Genomic DNA, 18848 nt, shown 5'->3' with positions numbered 1-18848 from the left:
GATGGGTGTCGGGGCTCATTCAACACAGTCCCAACACAAGAACAAGTCAAATATTCTTGTATTCAATAGTGTAAGTTTACAATGCCCTGTGTTAGTGCCAAAAAAAAAACACACACACACTTAACTGAAATGCAGCATATTTGAATGCATCCTCAGTCAAATAGGAGATGATGGGATCTTCTCTTTCCACAATCACAACATGTAAGTTAAGGTTGTTATCTTTCAATGTTCTATGAAACCTAGATGGATGGACTTTGTCACTAGCATAGGACTACAAACATGTCTTCATTAAATAGGGGGTGGGAGAATGGTGATATTCTAATAGGTGCTGTCCAGAGGGCAGAATCTTCTTCTTAAATCTTGAATGTCCTGGGAACCTTCAGCAGTGGGTTTAATTCCTGGCAATTTCTGCCGCCCTTTGCGTGTTCAGTGTTTAAAAAAATAAAGCCCACTTTTTAGTTAATATAAAAAAAGAAAAAAAATCAGCACAAGGGCAGTACTTACATTTGATGAGAAGTGTCCTCTGTGCTGGTGTCAGGTTGTTCTAATTAAAATCTGAAGTCCTAGGCCCCCTTCTTACACCCAAAATCATAATCTTCCAGTGCTGTGTGGGGGTTAATAGGAGTGCGGGACCTGTCACAGGCACTTGTCAAGAGTGTGCGGACTATGCCCTCCCTTCCTGTCCTTCTCCATTTATAGAAGTCGTTTTATCGCTTCCATGAATGAAAAGTAATCTATGAATGGAGGGTCCACGTTCTCCATTGATAGAGCACTTTCATTAATGGAAGCTATAGTACAGCTTCTATAAATGGAGGATGGGGGTAGAAAGGGTGGACGTATTTGGCACTCTTGGCTCTGTGACTGGTCCAGCACTTGTATTAAAATATAACTAGGAGCAAAACTTTTCTTTTTTTGGATAGAGTAGAGATAGGTTTTTATTGCTGTCTGCGCCCCTGTTCAGGAGATTCACCCTTTCTATTTGTTCTGTTTAAATATTTTTTTTCTCGAAAGTAGAACTATAAGCAAACTTTTTTTTTTTTTTTTTTTTTTTTTAGTTTGGATAAAGTAAGAGGGGTTTTTTTTTTTTTTCGCCATCTGTGTCCCATTTCGGAGATTCTACTTCACTTCCTGTCCCATAACCAAACAGGAAGTGAGAGACCATCACCACAAACTAATGGAATCCCTTAGGGACCCCCAGGACACCAGAACTAGTGTCCTCATTTGAAGATTTCCCTACTATTCGTTTTCTGGGAAAACACCAAATTTGGGATTTTCTTTACTTTTGCTTTCAATGATAATGGTAAGCAGGACAAATAGAGAGGGTGAATCTCCTTAATGGGGCACAAACAGCAATAACAACCAACAGGGGTTCTAATCAATCTCTACTTTATCCAAAGTTTAAAAAACAGTTTTGTCCTTAGTTATACTTTAAATCTGGAACATTTTCAACCAGAAAATATTGAGCTCCTACACCACTGTGGCATCATCAATGTAATTAATTTGTGCCTGTACTTGAAGCTTATTTTTTGGTGCCTTTGCCCCGTCAGACACATCACGTGCCTGCGGCAAGTTCATGTTTCCCAGCTCCAGTCCACTGCTCCGTGTCGGTGACTTGAATCTGCTGTTGCGCATGGGAATGGTCACATTCTCCTGGAGGAAGTCGTACTTGTCAAGTGGAGCATGTTCGATGTGGCATAAAGTCTCATCTCCTTCACTTATGTAAGCAGCGTTGATACGAACACCTTCGTCCTCAGGCAGGCTGTACAGATCAGCCAAGGTGGTCTGGGAAGATTTGTTTTGCACCACTTCCTGGGTCAGTGACACAGCTTCTGGGCACGGCTCCACTCGGCAGAAACAATAGCGGGCAAACAAGCTGATGAAAAACATTTCTAGTGTGATTGAGTAATTGTAGATGGCTGTGGAGATAGCACAAATACAGGTCATAGCTAGTAATCATGTCTGATGATCATATCTACTGACTAACTGCTAAATATACAGCTGAATGACATATTTGAGAAATGTTAAGCCCTGTGCACACCAGCAGAATGTCAGGAGACATTTGCGGGTTAAAAAAAAAAAAACGTCCAACATTCTGCATGCGTGTATGTCGGTCTGTCTGAAAACCAGCAGCTGACCGACTCCCAATCAACCCTCTCAGCCAATGGCAGAGCGTTGATCAGAGTGTTCTGGCCAGCTCAGCTCATAGGGAGAGATCGCTGAACTAACTTTGCATGGTTAGTACAGTGGCTCAGACTGGGGCTGACAGTTTTTTTTTTTTTTTTCCATGCAACCCAGGGGTGGCACAAAAAAACTGTAGTGTGTACCAGGCTTTAGGCAAAGTAAGCAAAGCCTAAGAATGCAGTTGTGCTTTACAGTAAAACTCATTATACTAAATAAAATGCTGTGTAATCCAGAAACAAAGGTCTCCAGACTCGTGGTAGGGAGTTGATCAAGCTGGATTGCTAAAGCCTGTACACACTACAGTTTTTTTTCATGCAACTGTCAGCTCCGGTCAGAGCCGTTGTACTAACCATGCGAGTTTAGTTCAGTGATCTCCCCCACTGAGCTGTTGTGTTCTGATAGGCGGACAGCCCCTCTGCCAGAACACTCTGATCAGTACTCTCTGCCATTGGCTGAGAGTGCTGATCGGGAGTCTGTTGGCTGGTGGTTTTTCAGCATGCATATCTACAGAAGAAAGCTGATTATGGCCATCTTTTTTTTTTTTTAACCAGCAAATGTCCCTCGACGTTCTGCCCGTGTGTACAGGGCTTAAGTCTGACTCCTAAAAATTAAGATTCAGGGTAAAAAGTCACCTGAAGCTCTGGCAACAGCTTGACCTAATTCACCAAGTTAAAAGCGAAGTTTAACTTTTGCAGAAAATAACCTATACAGACGAGGGGCCCCAGTAGATATTAAAAACTGGGAAGCTGTGTAAAATGTTAATTTTTTTTGTCATACCTTCAGGCCATTTGGCCTCTCCAGAAGCCTGGCCTGGAAACTCCCAGTTAGCAACCTCCACATCCTAGCTTGGACACTCCCAGCATTACAGGAGCAAAAACCCAATGGTTTTCCCTTCCCAGCAACAAGGAAGAACATGGGGGGTAGCTAACTGAAAGTTTTTTGGTCAGGCTTCTACGGGTGCCCAAATTGCCTACAAGTATGACAATAAAATTAATGAACATTTTCCGAAGCTGCATATTTTTTATATTGGTACTAACGGTAAATGTTTTCTTTTCACCCTAATGCATTCTCTGCAATATGGTAAACATTTCAATAGCAGCTCCCCCCAGTCCCCCCCCCTCCTCATTTAAACTCTTATTCTCAATCCAGCGCCAAGACCATCTGCTGCAGCTCTTCTCTCCTCTTCCTGGTCTTACTAGAGGCTCTGACAGCAGTTAAAGATAGTCAGTTAAAACCAGCGAGGAGAGAGCAGGGGCAGGGCCGAACCACACTTTGTGTCAATGGACACACACACAGCCCGGGAGTGTACTTTCACGAGTGTTCCCCTAGCAAGCCGCTTGCTAGGGGGACACTCGCAGGAGAGGGGAGTGCTGGCGGGGGACCCCAGAAAGAAAAATCGCTGCCACTTTTTTTCTAGAAAAAAGGGTTTACAACCACTTTTGTGCTGTTATGCAATCTGGGGACTAGTAGGCAAAATTTGAAGTCAGACATTTGGCAGGAGCAGGACATCAACTATCAAACATCCTCTGACCATTGACTCTCTTCTACATATAAACACTTATTTTTTTGGTTGTACGTAGTGCCATTGCATGGCACAGTGGAAAATTATACATAATTGCATTGCAAGAAAAGATTGTAAGGTACAGAGCCAGCATGCCAGCGCTTTACTTTGTGTACTCACTCTGTGATCGGGTCTCAACAGTCCAGGGTGGCACGCAAGGGATGGCCCCTAAGGCACTCATAGTTTCCAGGATGCCATTTTGCAGACCACACAGAACCAGAACTAGCGTGATGCAGATAAATTTGGAGCGAGGACTGTAGCCTTCCAGGGCCTTCTTGGTAGCCTTGTAGAAGAGAAGGTAGCCGTAAAATGACAGGAATGTGGACAGGCCAATGATGACGTTGATATAAGAGTTTGGGTTGGTGTAATCAAGCTGATGAAAAAAAAGACAAATCAATAAATTACTTTATAAAATAAAAATAACTTTTGATGTAAATGTCACCATATTTACTTTTGCTGTCTCATATTTAGCTAACTTTATTATATAGCAATGTATGTAGGATTATGTCCTCAAACTAATAAAGTTAGGCTGATCTTTCAGTTTAAATGCTTTATACTGTATGGCCACTGGAGGGTTCTGTTTGATAGCGGTGAGGCGGGTGTCTACTTAGCTCAGTACTTACATCTCCATAGTCATATTTGTCGTCTGTCCATAAAATGAGGCCCGCAAAGAACAAAAGCGTACGGACAACAGACAACTGGTACACGGCAATATTCATCCACCTCAAATTGCTCCTGAGACACAAAAAGACAAAGAGATAATGTAAAGCCAGTATATAACACTGATAGAAAGTTTTCTACTTGGAACATGCAACGTTTTCTACTTAGAACATGCAGAGTCGCATTTGTTGGGCCTGGGGGCATTTAATATAAGTGGCGAGATTTTGTATTAACCAAAGAAATGTTTTTTTTTTTTTTGGAGGTGGTTTACTACCAATGTCATTATTTCCTTGCAATTGGTTTACTAAGATTTTTTTTACTCCAGGCAGGAAGCCAAGACAGCTGAAATACTGTACATATACTGTACAAGGGACCTGTGCCAAAGAATTTATAGATTCTGTGCATTCCTTTTTTGATTCAGATAACCTTGCCAGACAGTATAGGTAGAGTATTAAAGCGGAGTTCCACTCAATTTTTGTTTTTTTTAATAAAGTCAGCAGCTACAAAAAGTGTAGCCGCTGACTTTTAATAAACACACACTCACCTGTCCCATGATCCAGCGATGCGGCCGTCCGAAACCTCGCTCCTCTCCCTCTCCTCTACGCAGTACTGGCATTGCAAGTGTGGGGACCCAGCTGTGACAGCTTGTGGCTTCACAACAAAGAACTAAGCTTTCCCTGAGTGCTACAAACTGAAAACGTGATTTAAAATGCTTCTAAACCTTGTTTTATTTTTCTTTACCAAAAATGTTATTGAAGAAAAATGGTATGGCACATACAAAAGTTCGCTCTGACACATACAGTGAGCATTAGGTTGTGCTAAAGTCAGAGTTAGAGCAAAACCTACCCTCGCAAGGGTTTCATGAGTCATACATATAGAAATACCACTGAATACATAAAACAAAAATACGTATAACAAGAACATGACCTGATGAACAGAGGGATTACATTAGACATGGGATACAGGGAAACTTGTAACTGTAGCTTTTGGGCTCCATTCAAACCTGAACAGAGCGACTTTCAGGCGTTTTAATTTCAACGTTTTTAGGAGTGTATTTAAGAGTGTATTACAAGCATTTTAAAGCTTGAGGCGTTTTTGGCTAGTGAATAGAAAGCACAAGGGGAAAGAGAGGGGGAGAAAATTAGGGGTGAAAAGCTGCTGTTTGAGCAGAAAATGCGCAACAAAACGCTTGTAAAATTTGGAGCAACAGGCATTTTGCTTTAGGCAACAGAATGCTCAGATGTCAACAGGGGCCATTGAAATAAATGAGATTTGGCTTGTTGAGTGATTTAGAGCTACAAGCTTAAAGCTGAATGGGGCCTTAGAGGTCAGCCAGTGACATTAAAGGTGAATAAGCTAAACCGATATGATAGATGGTACTCAGGTATCGAACTAGAGGGTCATGTGGCAATGGGTTTGCAGTAAATAGAAAAAAGAAAAGGAGAGAAAGAAAAAGGGGGGGGGAAGAAACCCAAGGGGCAGGCAAGAAAGGGGAAGGAAGGGAAACTGATAGGAGGGTAGGGAGCTGGACTTTGCCATGGGGGACATCAGTTAGTTCCTGAAAGCTAGGAGAGAATGGGGCGGATATATTTGTGAGCCCTCGGGTTACAATTGGAGCAGCCGGGTAGTGAATCGCAAGACTGGCTGGTAATCAAGCCAGGGTTGCCATATGGAAAGGAAAATAATTTATCGTATATCCTCCAGTATTATTTTTTTAACAAATAAACATGTCATACTTACCTGCTCTGTGAATTGGGTTTCACACAGAGGAGCCCCAATCCTCCTCTTCTGAGATACCCAACTGGTGCTCCTGGCTACTCCTCTTCGGCAAGTGCCCCCATAGGAGGCCGCTTTTTATGGGGGTTCTTATGTGGGCTCGATATAGAGGTGCTCTCAGACACAGCTTGCCCCGCTCCCTCATCACAGGATTTGATCGATAGCAGCAGGATCCTCTATCTTGTGAGGAGAGAGTGGAGAGAGCTGCTGCTCATGGGCACAGCACCGGATTGAGATGGGGCTCAGGTAAGTATTTGGGAGGGGGGAGGGGGGTAGCTGAGCATGAAAGGTTTTTTAAAAATAATGCAGAGAATGCTCTGAGTGAGAAATCAATTTGAAAATCATCCCCTAGTATTTCTAGCTGTGGCCATCTTGAGTAAGGGCAGATTAATCATGTGCCAATTACTTCTTGGAATCCATCTGCCCTTAGCTCAGGCGTGCTGGCAGAAGGCCCATCTAGATGAAATATTACATGCCCATGAAGACTCCAGGGATGTATCACATCATTGAAACCAGGAAGCAATTGAAGAAAGCCCTGTTATCCTAGCCCTGGGGTGTTGGTTTAGAGCAGTGGTCTCCAAACTGCAGCCCAAGGGTGGGATGTCGCCCTTTGCTTGCCTTTATCTGGCCCTTGGGGCACTATTCAACCAACTGGCACCAATGGTGGAGCATCATTCCCCATACTGATTCCATCAATGGGGCACTATTCTTCTCATCGATATCAACAATGGAGCACTAATGCTCCCATTAAAACCAATGGGGCGCCGAGTCATTTTCTACCCCTACTGGCCACAGTCTGGCCCTCCCTAAAGCCTGAAGGACAGTAAACTGGCCCTTTGCTTAGAAAGCTTGGAGACCCCTGGTTTAGAGCAGGTGTATCCAAACTTCATAAACAAAGGCCCTTTAGACCTTAGGGGAGCCAGACTATGGCCAGTGGTCAGTAGAAGGAATAGTTTCCCATCTTTGTTGTCAAGGGAAGAATAGTGCCTCATCATTGATGTTAGGGGGAGGAATAGTGTCTTATTTCAGTGGGCCCAAGGACTGGATAAAGGTAAGCAAAAAGGCCGCAGTTTGGGGACCACTGGTTTAGAGCATAGAGGGGCACCTGTTCACTTGGATGTTGGGAAAACAACAGCAGCAGCAACATGGCGGAGGGTTGGGCGACACTGTCTGATCTCCCAGCACTTCCAGCATCTGGCCTTTACCACCAAAATAATCCGTGATCAATTCCAGGAACTTCCACAGCGTTATAGAGTGATATCTGAGGAAGAACAGAATACAATGAAAAAAAATGAGAAAGAGATAGAAGATATTACTGAAAAACAATCTTTGAGTGAGCCCCATTTCACCCTGGTGCGATTTGTCATGCAATTTGACAGTTCCAATTATCATGACAAGTCGCACCCTATTGTCGACAATAGAAATATTCATGTCACAGCTATTATGAAAAAGGTTCCTGCACAACTTCTTACTGATGTCATTGCGACTTGCATAGACTTTTGTTAAATGAAGTCGCAAGCCGCAATGAAATTGGCAGTACAAATTGTACTGATGTGCAGCTTTAGAATCGCGCTGGAGTAGCACAATTTCAAAGCTGCCCTGGTGTGAACGGGGGCTTATAAGTACAAAATGGCAGTGCTGTGCACTGGCAGTCCGATATCTACTCTATATTCTGCACGTAAGAAAAGTAAAGTAAGCATTTTGTTTTTACTGCTACAGGCAGGTATTCTAAAATATACTGTAAATTTTATAAATCCTATTCAGATTGTAACCGTCATACCTTTCCTGAGCTAAAAATATGATTGTTGCTTAGAATGTAATTGTCTTCCTATCTGACATTTTCTATACAGCAGCCATAATGCTTGCTGTAGAGATTCTTATCACTATCTGGTTTAAAACTACAAGTGGCTGGCAGGATATCCTGAGATTTGTAGTGCTGGTGCCTAGGCTTCACATTTGCATTGGCACGTATTAGACAATAATGTATTTATTGTATCACACATCGGACTTACATGGAAGCCACAAAGTTGCAAATGCCAGAGGAGCGAGGGATGAACATTCCAATGATGGCAGAGATGCAGAATACCTGTCATTAGAGTACAGCAAGAAATATAGTTTAATGCCATATGTAGGAGGCCACCATTATATACATTTTGACCTTACAGAGATTTGTGTCACTTAGGGCCCATTCACACTGCTCTGTAGCAAAATCGCTGTAAAAACGCATATGCATATAGGTATTGGGACACCTGCCTTCACACGCACATGAACTTTAAAGGCATCCCAGTCTTAGTCCGTAGGGTTCAATATTGAGTTGGCCCACCCTTTGCAGCTATAACAGCTTCAACTCTTCTGGGAAAGCTGTCCACAAGGTTTAGGAGTGTCTATGGGAATGTTTGACCATTCTTCCAGAAGCGCACTTGTGAGGTCAGGCACACAAGACTCGCAGTCTCCGCTCTAATTCATTCCAAAGGTGTTCTATTGGGTTGAGGTCAGGACTTTGTGCAGGCTCGTCAAGTTCCTCCACCCCAAACTCGCTCATCATGTTTTTATGAACCTTGCTTTGTGCACTGGTACGCAGTCATGTTGGAACAGGAAGGGGCCATCCCCAAACTGTTCCTACAAAGCTGGAGCATTTTGTTCAAAATGTCTTGGTTTGCGACTCCTTAAGAGTTCCCTTCACTGGAACTAAGGGGCCCAACCCAACCCCTGAAAAACAACCCCACACCATAATCCCCCCTCCACCAAATGATTTGGACCAGTGCATAAAGCGCCACACTAAGCTTTAAGACAGCTGTATGCTCTTATAAACATAGTATGCAACTCCTCCTCAGTCTGGTGAGTGTGCACAACACTTGGGAGAAATTATTTGGTGAAGGATTCGGCGTGGATCACTATATTGTTTCCCTGCATAGAAATTTTGGACATTGATCCTTTTATGTTTGTTTTAATTACATATAATAATTTATGGCCAAATATTTAACTTGCACAGGGTGTTTTAAGATTGTATATTTTATTTTCTAGCACTGCATTTCTGTTTTAAAGTCTCGCCGAGTTTGACAGGCTGCCAGCAGCAGGGCTGGGCAGTGTGCCTGTACCTTCCACTCATGCTTAAAGTAGAACTACAGGCAAAAATTTTTATTTTGGATAGAGCAAGGGAAGGTATAACCCGTCAGATGTTTTTTGTGTCCCATTGCAGAGATTTCCTTTCACCTTCTGTCCTATTGCCAAAGTGAGAGGAAATCCCTGCGAATTAAGGGAATTCCCTTGGGACCCCCTGGTCACCAGAATTAGTGTCCCCATCAGAAGATTTCCCCTCTATTACTTTTCTAAGGACAACCCAAAATGTGGGATTTTCTTATACATTCTTTTTCAATGATAATGGTAAACAGGATAAATAGGGAGAATGACTCTCCTTAATGGGGGCGCAGACCACAATAAAAACTGAAAAAGCATTCTAATCCCTCTCCATTGTATCCAAAACTAAGAAAAAAAAAAAGTTTTACCTTTAGTTATACTTTAAACTCTGGAGCCTCATGCACTGTGGCTAAACTCCCAGTGTGCATGAGGCTTTAAAGGAAAAATTGGACCTGCCATTGCTGACCTCCTTCTGGAAATGCTTTTTTGGATCACATCTGAAGAGATGCTGGGGATGCCAAGTTACACATACTGTGCTGTGTGAGAAAAAAACCTAGGCAGTTCACTGATTTTCTTATAATTATTCACTCTAGTGTAATTTGACAGGACCTAGAAGTTGTATTGTACAAGAGGGTATTAGGTTAAAAGTGTAAAACACCCAAACTTAATAGCCCATCACAGAAATTAATTCTTATGTGTATTTTCTGTTTTCTTTGAGATCACTGGGGGTCAGTGGGAGGCGTACTGCATCTGTGCCCATCTGTACCCCCTAACGCTATGTCATGCCGAGAAGGACTAACCACACAAGCAGGTTCTATGTTGTGGACTTTCTTCACATATGTACAATCTGGAATCCCTAACATGAATTACTGCTAGCAGGACAATATTTAAAGATCATGCTTCCCTCTGAACATCCCTTGTAGGTAAATTTCTGATTAGAGCCACAAATGTTCAGAGGGTTCCCACCATATCTTGGTGCCTAGCCATGACCAATAATTGCTACTATGGTAAATACAGCACTGAATTTTAGAGCCATGGAAAGCCCAGGTAAAGTTTACTTTTATTGAAGAAAGAGTGATGTGGTCAATGTTAATTAAATGAATCTGGGTTCTTCTTAAAGTGGTTGTAAACCCTTAGTCCCGGTTCACACTACTGCGACTTGTCAGGCGACTTGGCCGCCTGACAAGTCGCGGTCCATTTAATGCTATGGGAACCGTTCTAATAGGAGCGACTCAAGTCGCTCCGACTTAGAAAATAGTTCCTGCACTACTTCTGACCGAAGTCGGAGTGACTTGCATTGACTTCCATTATGTGAAGTCCGTGCAAGTCGCGCCGAAGTCGCGGTGCACGGCGACTTCACTAGTCGCCCCCGAAGTCAGATCGCCATAGTGTGAACCGACACTTACATTACCCCATTGGAGTGTCTGGCCTCAAGTGATACACAAGAGATCAAACAAATCCTCCAACATTATTTTTACCTGTTTATCTACATCTGTCTTTTCCCTACATCCATCCAAAGTGCAGAATTTACACAGGAACTCTCAGCTTTAAAAAGCAGGGGGTGGGGAGCTGACGTTACACTCGGTGAGGAGAGCTCTGAGAGCTGAAAGGAGAGAAGGGACCCATCCCCTTCACACAGCAACAGAGCTGAAGCTGTCAATCACAGACTGTGCCCTCCCCTGTCACCATTTTTCTCTTGGTGTCAGGAAAACTTGTCAGAAATGACTCATGCTTATAGCAGAGGAGAAAAGCCACAGAGAGAAATGACACTTTGTACTCCGGATTGAGACAAGTATACACTATAGAGCAGGGATCTCCAAACTATGGCCCTCTAGTTTACGTCTTCCTCTGTGTCTTTACAGAGGAAGACGTTCTAAGATTGCTGTCTAAAGTGAAGACAAATAAGTCACAGGGTCCTGATGATATACACCCAAAATTATTAAAAGAGCTTAGTGGTGAGCTGGCAAAACCATTAACAGATTTATTTAACCAATCATTAGTAACAGGAGTCGTCCCGGAAGATTGGAAATTGGCAAATGTCGTGCCCATTCACAAGAAAGGTAGTAGGGAGGAATCGAGCAACTATAGACCAGTGAGTCTGACATCAATAGTAGGCAAATTAATGGAAACCCTATTAAAGGATAGGATTGTGGAACATCTTAAATCCCATGGATTGCAAGATGAAAAACAACATGGGTTTACTTCAGGGAGATCATGTCAAACAAATCTTATAGATTTTTTTGACTGGGTGACTAAAATAATAGACGGTGGAGGTGCAGTAGACATTGCATATCTAGATTTTAGAAAGGCTTTTGACACTGTCCCACATAGAAGACTTATCAATAAACTGCAGTCATTGAGCATGGACTCCCATATTGTTGAGTGGATTAGGCAGTGGCTGAGTGACAGACAACAGAGGGTTGTAGTCAATGGAGAACATTCAGAACAAGGTCATGTTACCAGTGGGGTACCTCAGGGATCTGTAGTGGGACCAATTTTGTTTAATATCTTCATAAGTGATATTGCAAAAGGCCTCGATGGTAAGGTTTGTCTTTTTGCTGATGACACAAAGATATGTAACAGGGTTGATGTTCCTGGAGGGAAACACCAAATGGAAAAGGATTTAGGAAAACTAGAAGAATGGTCAGAACTCTGGCAACTGAAATTTAATGTGGATAAGTGCAAGATAATGCACCTGGGGCGTAAAAACCCAAGGGCAGAATATAGAATATTTGACACAGTCCTGACCTCAGTATCTGAGGAAAGGGATTTAGGAGTAATTATTTCAGAAGACTTAAAGGTGGGAAGACAATGTAATAGAGCAGCACGAAATGCCAGCAGAATGCTTGGATGTATAGGGAGAGGTATAAGCAGTAGAAAGAGAGAAGTGCTTATGCCGCTGTACAGAACACTGGTGAGACCTCACTTGGAGTATTGTGCGCAGTACTGGAGGCCATATCTCCAGAAGGATATAGATACTCTAGAGAGAGTTCAGAGAAGAGCTACTAAACTAGTACATGGATTGCAGGAAAAAACTTACCAGGAAAGGTTAAAGGACCTTAACATGTATAGCTGGAAGAAAGAAGAGACAGAGGGGATATGATAGAAACTTTTAAATACATAAAGGGAATCAACTCGGTAAAGGAGGAGAGCATATTTAAAAGAAGAAAAACTACCACAAGAGGACACAGTTTTAAATTAGAGGGGCAAAGGTTTAAAAGTAATATGAGGAAGTATTACTTTACTGAGAGAGTAGTGGATGCATGGAATAACCTTCCTGCAGAAGTGGTAGCTGCAAATACAGTGAAGGAGTTTAAGCATGCATGGGATAGGCATAAGGCTATCCTTCATATAAGATAGGGCCAGGGACTATTCATAGGATTCAGATATATTGGGCAGACTAGATGGGCCAAATGGTTCTTATCTGCCGACACATTTTATGTTTCTATGTTTCTATAGTTGTTCAGGAACTACAATTCCCATCATGCCCAGTCATGTCTGTGAATGTCAGAGTTTTACAATGCCTCATGGGGAGTGTAGTTCTGAAACAACTGGAGGGCAGTAGTTTGGATAGCTATAGAGGAATATGCTTTGTTCATATTTCATGTCTGAGGTTTACAACCACTTTAAGCTTTATTGCTGACAGAGCTGCTATATCTTATTCTTACTGGATATACTCCCAGGATCCAGAGGTAAAGGCAAGTCCTACGTGAGCTTTGGATGTTCCTCAGGAAGAATCCCATCTCCTCTAGAAATAAGGCCAACTGGACAACTCCGACCACCACGGGAACAAGGAATATCCAGAGATCCTTCTTTATCACTGAAGAGACATGAACAAATCATTGCCAAGAACACAATACACCTTTGAGTACTCTCCTGGCACTGAGCTCCAACACACAAGATTATAATGCACATCATTTTCATGCAATACCAGAATTATCAGAAATAGCTGAAAACCCATATTGGTTATAATGATCCCACTGGTCCATACATAACATCATTTCACAGAATTCACTACATAGCAATAAAAAGCCCTGCTGTGCAGGAGGGGCAAACTACTGATCCATCATGGCTGACTGTTTGGTATTATGTAGACACCAGGCCTGGATTTGTGGAGAGGGCTCGTGGGAAAATATTAGGGTGGTAAAAGAGGTACCAGTTTCATCAACCTATCAAATTTCTTCATTTTTCACTGCATAGTTGATTAATGCAAAAGTGTACTGCAGGACGAGAGATCACCCAAATTTTTCTTTTATTTCTTAGGGTAATTTTTCAATACATTTCTTTTATTTCATGGGGCAATTTTCCCATAAATTTATTTTATTTCATGGGGCAATTTTACCATAAATTTATTTTATTTCATGGGGCAATTTTCCCATAAATTTCTTTTATTTCTTAGGGCAATTTTCCCATAAATTTATTTTATTTTTTAGGGCAATTTTCCCATACATTTATTTTATTTTTTAGGGCAATTTTCCCATAAATTTATTTTATTTTTTAGGGCAATTTTCCCATAAATTTATTTTATTTCTTAGGGTAATTTTAGGTAACAAATGAGATAAATACAGTAAGTGAGCAAAGACTAAAACTGTATTAACACTAAAACATTTCACTCGGACTATGATGTCAACATCTGAACTTTGTTTATCAGGGGTTCATTGGAACCTCCCATCCTTGTTAAATAAATCAAGAATTTTTTCTACAAAGTTTAATCAGTATACAGTGATATTAAACCCAAAAATAAACATGTAATTTATTGCAGTTTACCAGATCTGAGATGCGATGGCTGCTTAACTTTTCTGTTTTTAGCCTTATTTCCCCTTTATTTTCATCTGGGATCCTGGCCAGTAATTTAGTAATTTTTCAACTTCCTTCAACAGACCAAACTAGCAGTTAGAGGCAAAACATTTACCCTGACGAGGTGCTTACAATGGTCAACTTTTTAAATTTATGTAAAATCCTAACCCCCCCCCCCCCCCAGGTGTCCCTATTGCTCCTCCATTCAGAGTGGAGCCACCATAAGACAGGAAGTGGTACTGCCCAGATCACCAGGTGAAAATGAAGGGAGGAAAAAAAAAAAAGCATAAAAATGAAAACGAATGCAGCCACCACATTTAAGGATTAGTAAACTGTAATATAGGAAATGTTTGTTTTTGGGTTTAACACAACTTTAAATTAACTTCTTTGTAATCCACTGCAGCCAGGATTTAGAGAGAACCTCACAGATCTTCACCTGCCATAGAAATCTGTGTGTGGCAGGGAATACAGGATACAGGAAACAGAGAAAGTTTCAAAGCACTGGCAGGAAATTGAAGAACTGATTCAAAACTGTTATACTGTAATATTTACTAAAGAAAGACAACAGACATGGCTGGAATAATCATAAAAGGAGGACAAGCCTGTTGATCCTTTATAACTGTTACCTTTGTGTTTTTCCAATAAGTGCCGGTTCACACTAACGCGGCACGACTTCGGGGGCGACCTGTGAAGTCGCGTGCACCCTGACTTTGGCGCGCCTTGCACGGACTTCATATAATGAATGTCTATGCAAGTCGCTCCAGGTCGCCCCGAAGTAGTACAGGACCCTTTTTCTAAGTCGGAGCGACTTGTATCGCTCCTATTAGAACGGTCCCTGTAGCACACAATGGACTGCGACGGACCGCGACTTGTCAGGCTGACAAGTCGCAGTAGTGTGAATGGACACTAATAGTCTGTCACTGAAAACATGGATTCATTGTTACAATGGGGGAGATTTACTAAAACTGGTGCATACAGAATGTAGTAACCAATCAGCTTCTAGGTTTTAGCCCTCGTTCACAACTTCATCTGAAATCGCACGATTTCAAAGCCACCACTTCATGCACAGATGTTGCACCCGAAATCTCCAAAAGTAATGCAGGAACTACTTTTGCAAATTGATACGGCGTGCCAAAGTCGGCAACTTGTCATACGATTTGACCTGTCAAATCGCTTCAGTGTAAACGAGGGCTTATTGTCAAAGCTTAATTGAACAAGCTGAAGTTACAAGTTGATCAGTGGCGGCCCGTGCATAGGGGGCGCCAGAGCGCCCCCCCCCCTAAAAAAAAAAGACAAAAAGAACAAATAAAGTTTTGAAAAAAAAAAACGTGTTTGCAGGCCTATGCGCTGGGCCTGGTGGCTATGGGGGGGGGTTTACGACCCAGAAGAGGCGCCGATTGGCTGCCTTCTGGGGGCGTAATCTGGGCGCAGGAAAAAGCGCTGAGCCACCCCCACCTTTGTGATATCCTGGCTGTGATTGGTCCAGTCTCCAGCCTGGACCAATCATCATCAAGGACATCGCTGACTCGCAATGGGGGCGGTGCCGGTGCGTGCGTCAGTCACGCACCGTCACCGCCCGATCTCCTTCCCGCCGCCCGGACCGGAAGACAGAAGACTGAAGAGGAGGACATCCACGGCGCTGCTCGTCTCCGTTCCCGGAATCCCGCCATCCCGCCGCCGTCAAAAGGAAAGTGATTGAAGCCGACCTGTGCCCTCACCTGTACCATCACCTGTGCCATGCCTATGCCATCACCTGTGCCATCCCCTGTGCCATGCCTATGCCATCACCTGTGCCATGCCTATGCCATCACCTGTGCCATCACCTGTGCCATCACCTGTGCCATGCCTATGCCATCACCTGTGCCATGCCTATACCATCACCTGTGCCATCACCTGTGCCATGCCTATACCATCACCTGTGCCATGCCTATACCATCACCTGTGCCATACCTGTGCCATCACCTGTGCCATACCTGTGCCATCACCTGTGCCATCACCTGTGCCATGCCTATACCATCACCTGTGCCATGCCTATGCCATCACCTGTGCCATCACCTGTGCCATGCCTATACCATCACCTGTGCCATGCCTATACCATCACCTGTGCCATGCCTGTACCATCACCTGTGCCATGCCTGTGCGATGCCTATACCATCACCTGTGCGATGCCTATACCATCACCTGTGCCATGCCTGTACCATCACCTGTGCCATGCCTATACCATCACCTGTGCCATGCCTATACCATCACATGTGCCATGCCTATACCATCAACTGTGCCATGCCTGTACCATGACCTCAAAGTCATGCAATTTTTTTACCACGTTTTTTGCCGCGAAGTAATACCTATTACATTTTTTTTTTTTTGCGCCCCCCAAAAATTTTGAGCACCAGCCGCCACTGAAGCTGATTAGTTACTAGGCACAGCTGCATCAGATTCTGTGTTCACCACCAGTTTTAGTACATCTCCCCCCAATGTGTCACTATATAGCGCACATATATACTGTATATATAAGAACATGTTACCTTGAAAGAATTCCGATGAAAGGGGGAAACTCCCCCCTTCAAGGGAGCAGTTGGATGGCTTCACCATGGCTGTTTTTGCTTCTGTATTCCCGTGTTATGTTCCTCGGTCTTCCATTTTTCCTGAGACAACCCCCTCTTGCTTCTGAGACATCCAGCTTATTCTTGTTCTTATTCTTCCCCCTGCACTCCTGAAGAGGATGCTCCCAGCCTGTGAGCATTAATCATTAATAGAGCCAGGTGTTGGCGTCCAGGTAACTGACTGAAGTCCACAGGTAACATCTACCTGGAAATGGGAAGAATGCCACGCCCCTTCCCCTCCGATCATCATCATCATATCACTTCAATACAGATGCTATAATCTTCAAAATCTTGCTTTGTGAATGGTGGAGATTAAGAGACAATTCCAGCAAAACAGATAAATATACAATGTATATAGCTGTAGGCAAGGCCACATTTGCCATTAGGCACAGTAGGCCTGTGCCTATAGGCGATGGAGGCCAAGAGTTTTTTATACAGTTACTTACAATGCATTTTTTCATCATCACTAAAAACTATGTCATATCATATAAAGGTATTTATCTCAATATTATAATTTGAGTAAAGACAAAAAAATATTTGCCTAAAAAGAAGGGTGTTGTTTCAGCTATCAGAGGTTGTGTTCCTCTGGGCTCCAAAGATGAATTTTAGCCATGTGTATATATGGGAAATGCACTTTCTAAAAGGACTGAAGTAGTTATACACACAGGATTATGTACTCTATACCCACCCTGCGCAGAGCCTATGGAGGGTGCTAGTTCTATAGTGCATACTACATAGTGTTGATCCGCCCTTGCCCGCACATTGGACCAATGATTGTCACCAGACTGTTGACACTCGCCATGAGTTCTCTCCGCTTTTCCCATTCATCAGAATACATAGCATGAACTTCTACTGTAAGTCTGAATAAAGCTCCCAGCTGATGTTTCTAGCAGCTCAAGTTAAAAAAAAAGAACAGATTTCAGGTATATTGGCTGAGCTGACAAAAATGATTTATTGATGTAAGGAAACAGATAAGGGAACAAAGGTTTATGTGTTTGCATAGTTTCAATAAATACTTTGTGTAAAATATCCACGTAGTATAACCATATGATGTTTTTAATAAAACTACAGCTCTCTATGTGCAGTCTTAGCATGGAATTATATAGGATCTTTTTAGTATATTGCAGCAATATATATGGCAGAATTCCAGACACCAATAAAAATAAAAACACACTGCTAGAAATAACACCGCTGCAATAAAATCAACAGTGAGCACCATAAACTTACACAGAGCATTCCAAAGCCTGAGCCAGAATGCTGCATTCATATAGAAACACATAGAAAAAATTGCTTTTTGTATGTGAAATAGCTGTACGAAACATTAACAGCATCTCTAAAAACGAGCTGACAGTAGCAGCAGCTATATTTCTATTATGACAAGTCCTCTTTGACTTTTCTCTTCTCCTCCTCTAGGATTTCTCTTGTACTACTCTACTTTTCTGGATCTTTTTTCCTTATACCCCCAAGGTTACCCCATTAGTCCAGCTCTTTAAGCTACTGGTGCCCAACCTGCAGCCCTTTGGTATCTATTATGTGGCCTTCAGGCCCACCAAGCAGCAGTCAATGTTTTCCTTTCCTAACCTAGGGTCCTTTGGTACCTTCTGTGCAGCCCTCAGCCCCACCTGTAGTAAGGGGTTAACTTATCTCCCAGCTAAGAGCACCTTCTTTACAAGAACTGACCTGCTGTCTTTGCCCTTCTGGCAGGACCCCTGATATAAGGTGGGTGCAGGGGCTGACTGGCAACTTTCGGCCCAGGGGACAAGTACAGTCCAGAGGCCCATGGTGCAGCGACTCGGCCCCCCTCCCACTCTCCCCGGCCTCCTTCTGACCCCCTTTCCAGGTTGAAGCCCCACTCCAGGTACTCTCTACTCACCGGCCGAATCTGGGTTAAAACCTGGCCAGCAGGGGGCGGTTGGGAGGAGCTGGGACAGCTTGGTTGGGGCTGGCCGGGGGAGAGTCTCCAGTGGGGCATGGAATCTGCTTTTGCTCAGACAGTTTACACCATCCGTGCTGGGGGGTAGTGGGTCAGCAGCGGGGACTTTTTACTTCTCTTCACCAGGAATAATTTAGGCATGTTTGTGGAAAAAGCATTGCAGCCTTTTTACAGGGCATCAGACCGGCCCAGGGAACAA

The 18848-nt window shown here is 43.0% G+C and overlaps 1 protein-coding gene across 1 annotated transcript; it reads right to left on the bottom strand.

Annotated features, from left to right (window-relative positions):
• Positions 1 to 1422: 1422 nt before the first annotated feature.
• LOC309560949 (organic solute transporter subunit alpha-like) lies at positions 1423 to 17065 on the bottom strand. The gene is made up of 7 exons (XM_082264647.1): positions 16639 to 17065; positions 12985 to 13136; positions 8191 to 8264; positions 7284 to 7439; positions 4366 to 4477; positions 3863 to 4115; positions 1423 to 1916 (listed from the first exon to the last, which is right to left on the bottom strand). The coding sequence occupies exons 1-7, from the start codon at positions 16703 to 16705 to the stop codon at positions 1468 to 1470; spliced, it is 1263 nt and encodes a 420-aa protein (XP_082120773.1). The 5' UTR covers positions 16706 to 17065; the 3' UTR covers positions 1423 to 1467.
• Between the last annotated feature and the right edge of the window lie 1783 nt (positions 17066 to 18848).

This window comes from Pelophylax lessonae (genome assembly GCF_965119305.1).
Source record: "Pelophylax lessonae genome assembly, chromosome: 7".
NCBI classification, from domain to species: Eukaryota; Metazoa; Chordata; class Amphibia; order Anura; family Ranidae; genus Pelophylax; species Pelophylax lessonae.
The sequence above is the reverse complement of the archived record's forward strand: the minus strand, read 5'-3'. Positions and strand labels throughout refer to the sequence as shown.

What these genes read in the sequence shown, in the direction of transcription:
- LOC309560949 (XM_082264647.1), bottom strand. Translation starts at nt 16,705, where the DNA reads ATGGTGAAGCCATCCAACTGCTCCCTTGAAGGGGGGAGTTTCCCCCTT. An exon ending in GGATCCTGGGAGTATATCCA is followed by an intron (nt 8,265 to 12,984) that starts GTAAGAATAAGA and finishes CTCTAATGACAG; the next exon opens with GTATTCTGCATCTCTGCCAT. An exon ending in TGCAACTTTGTGGCTTCCAT is followed by an intron (nt 7,440 to 8,190) that starts GTAAGTCCGATG and finishes GTTCTTCCTCAG; the next exon opens with ATATCACTCTATAACGCTGT.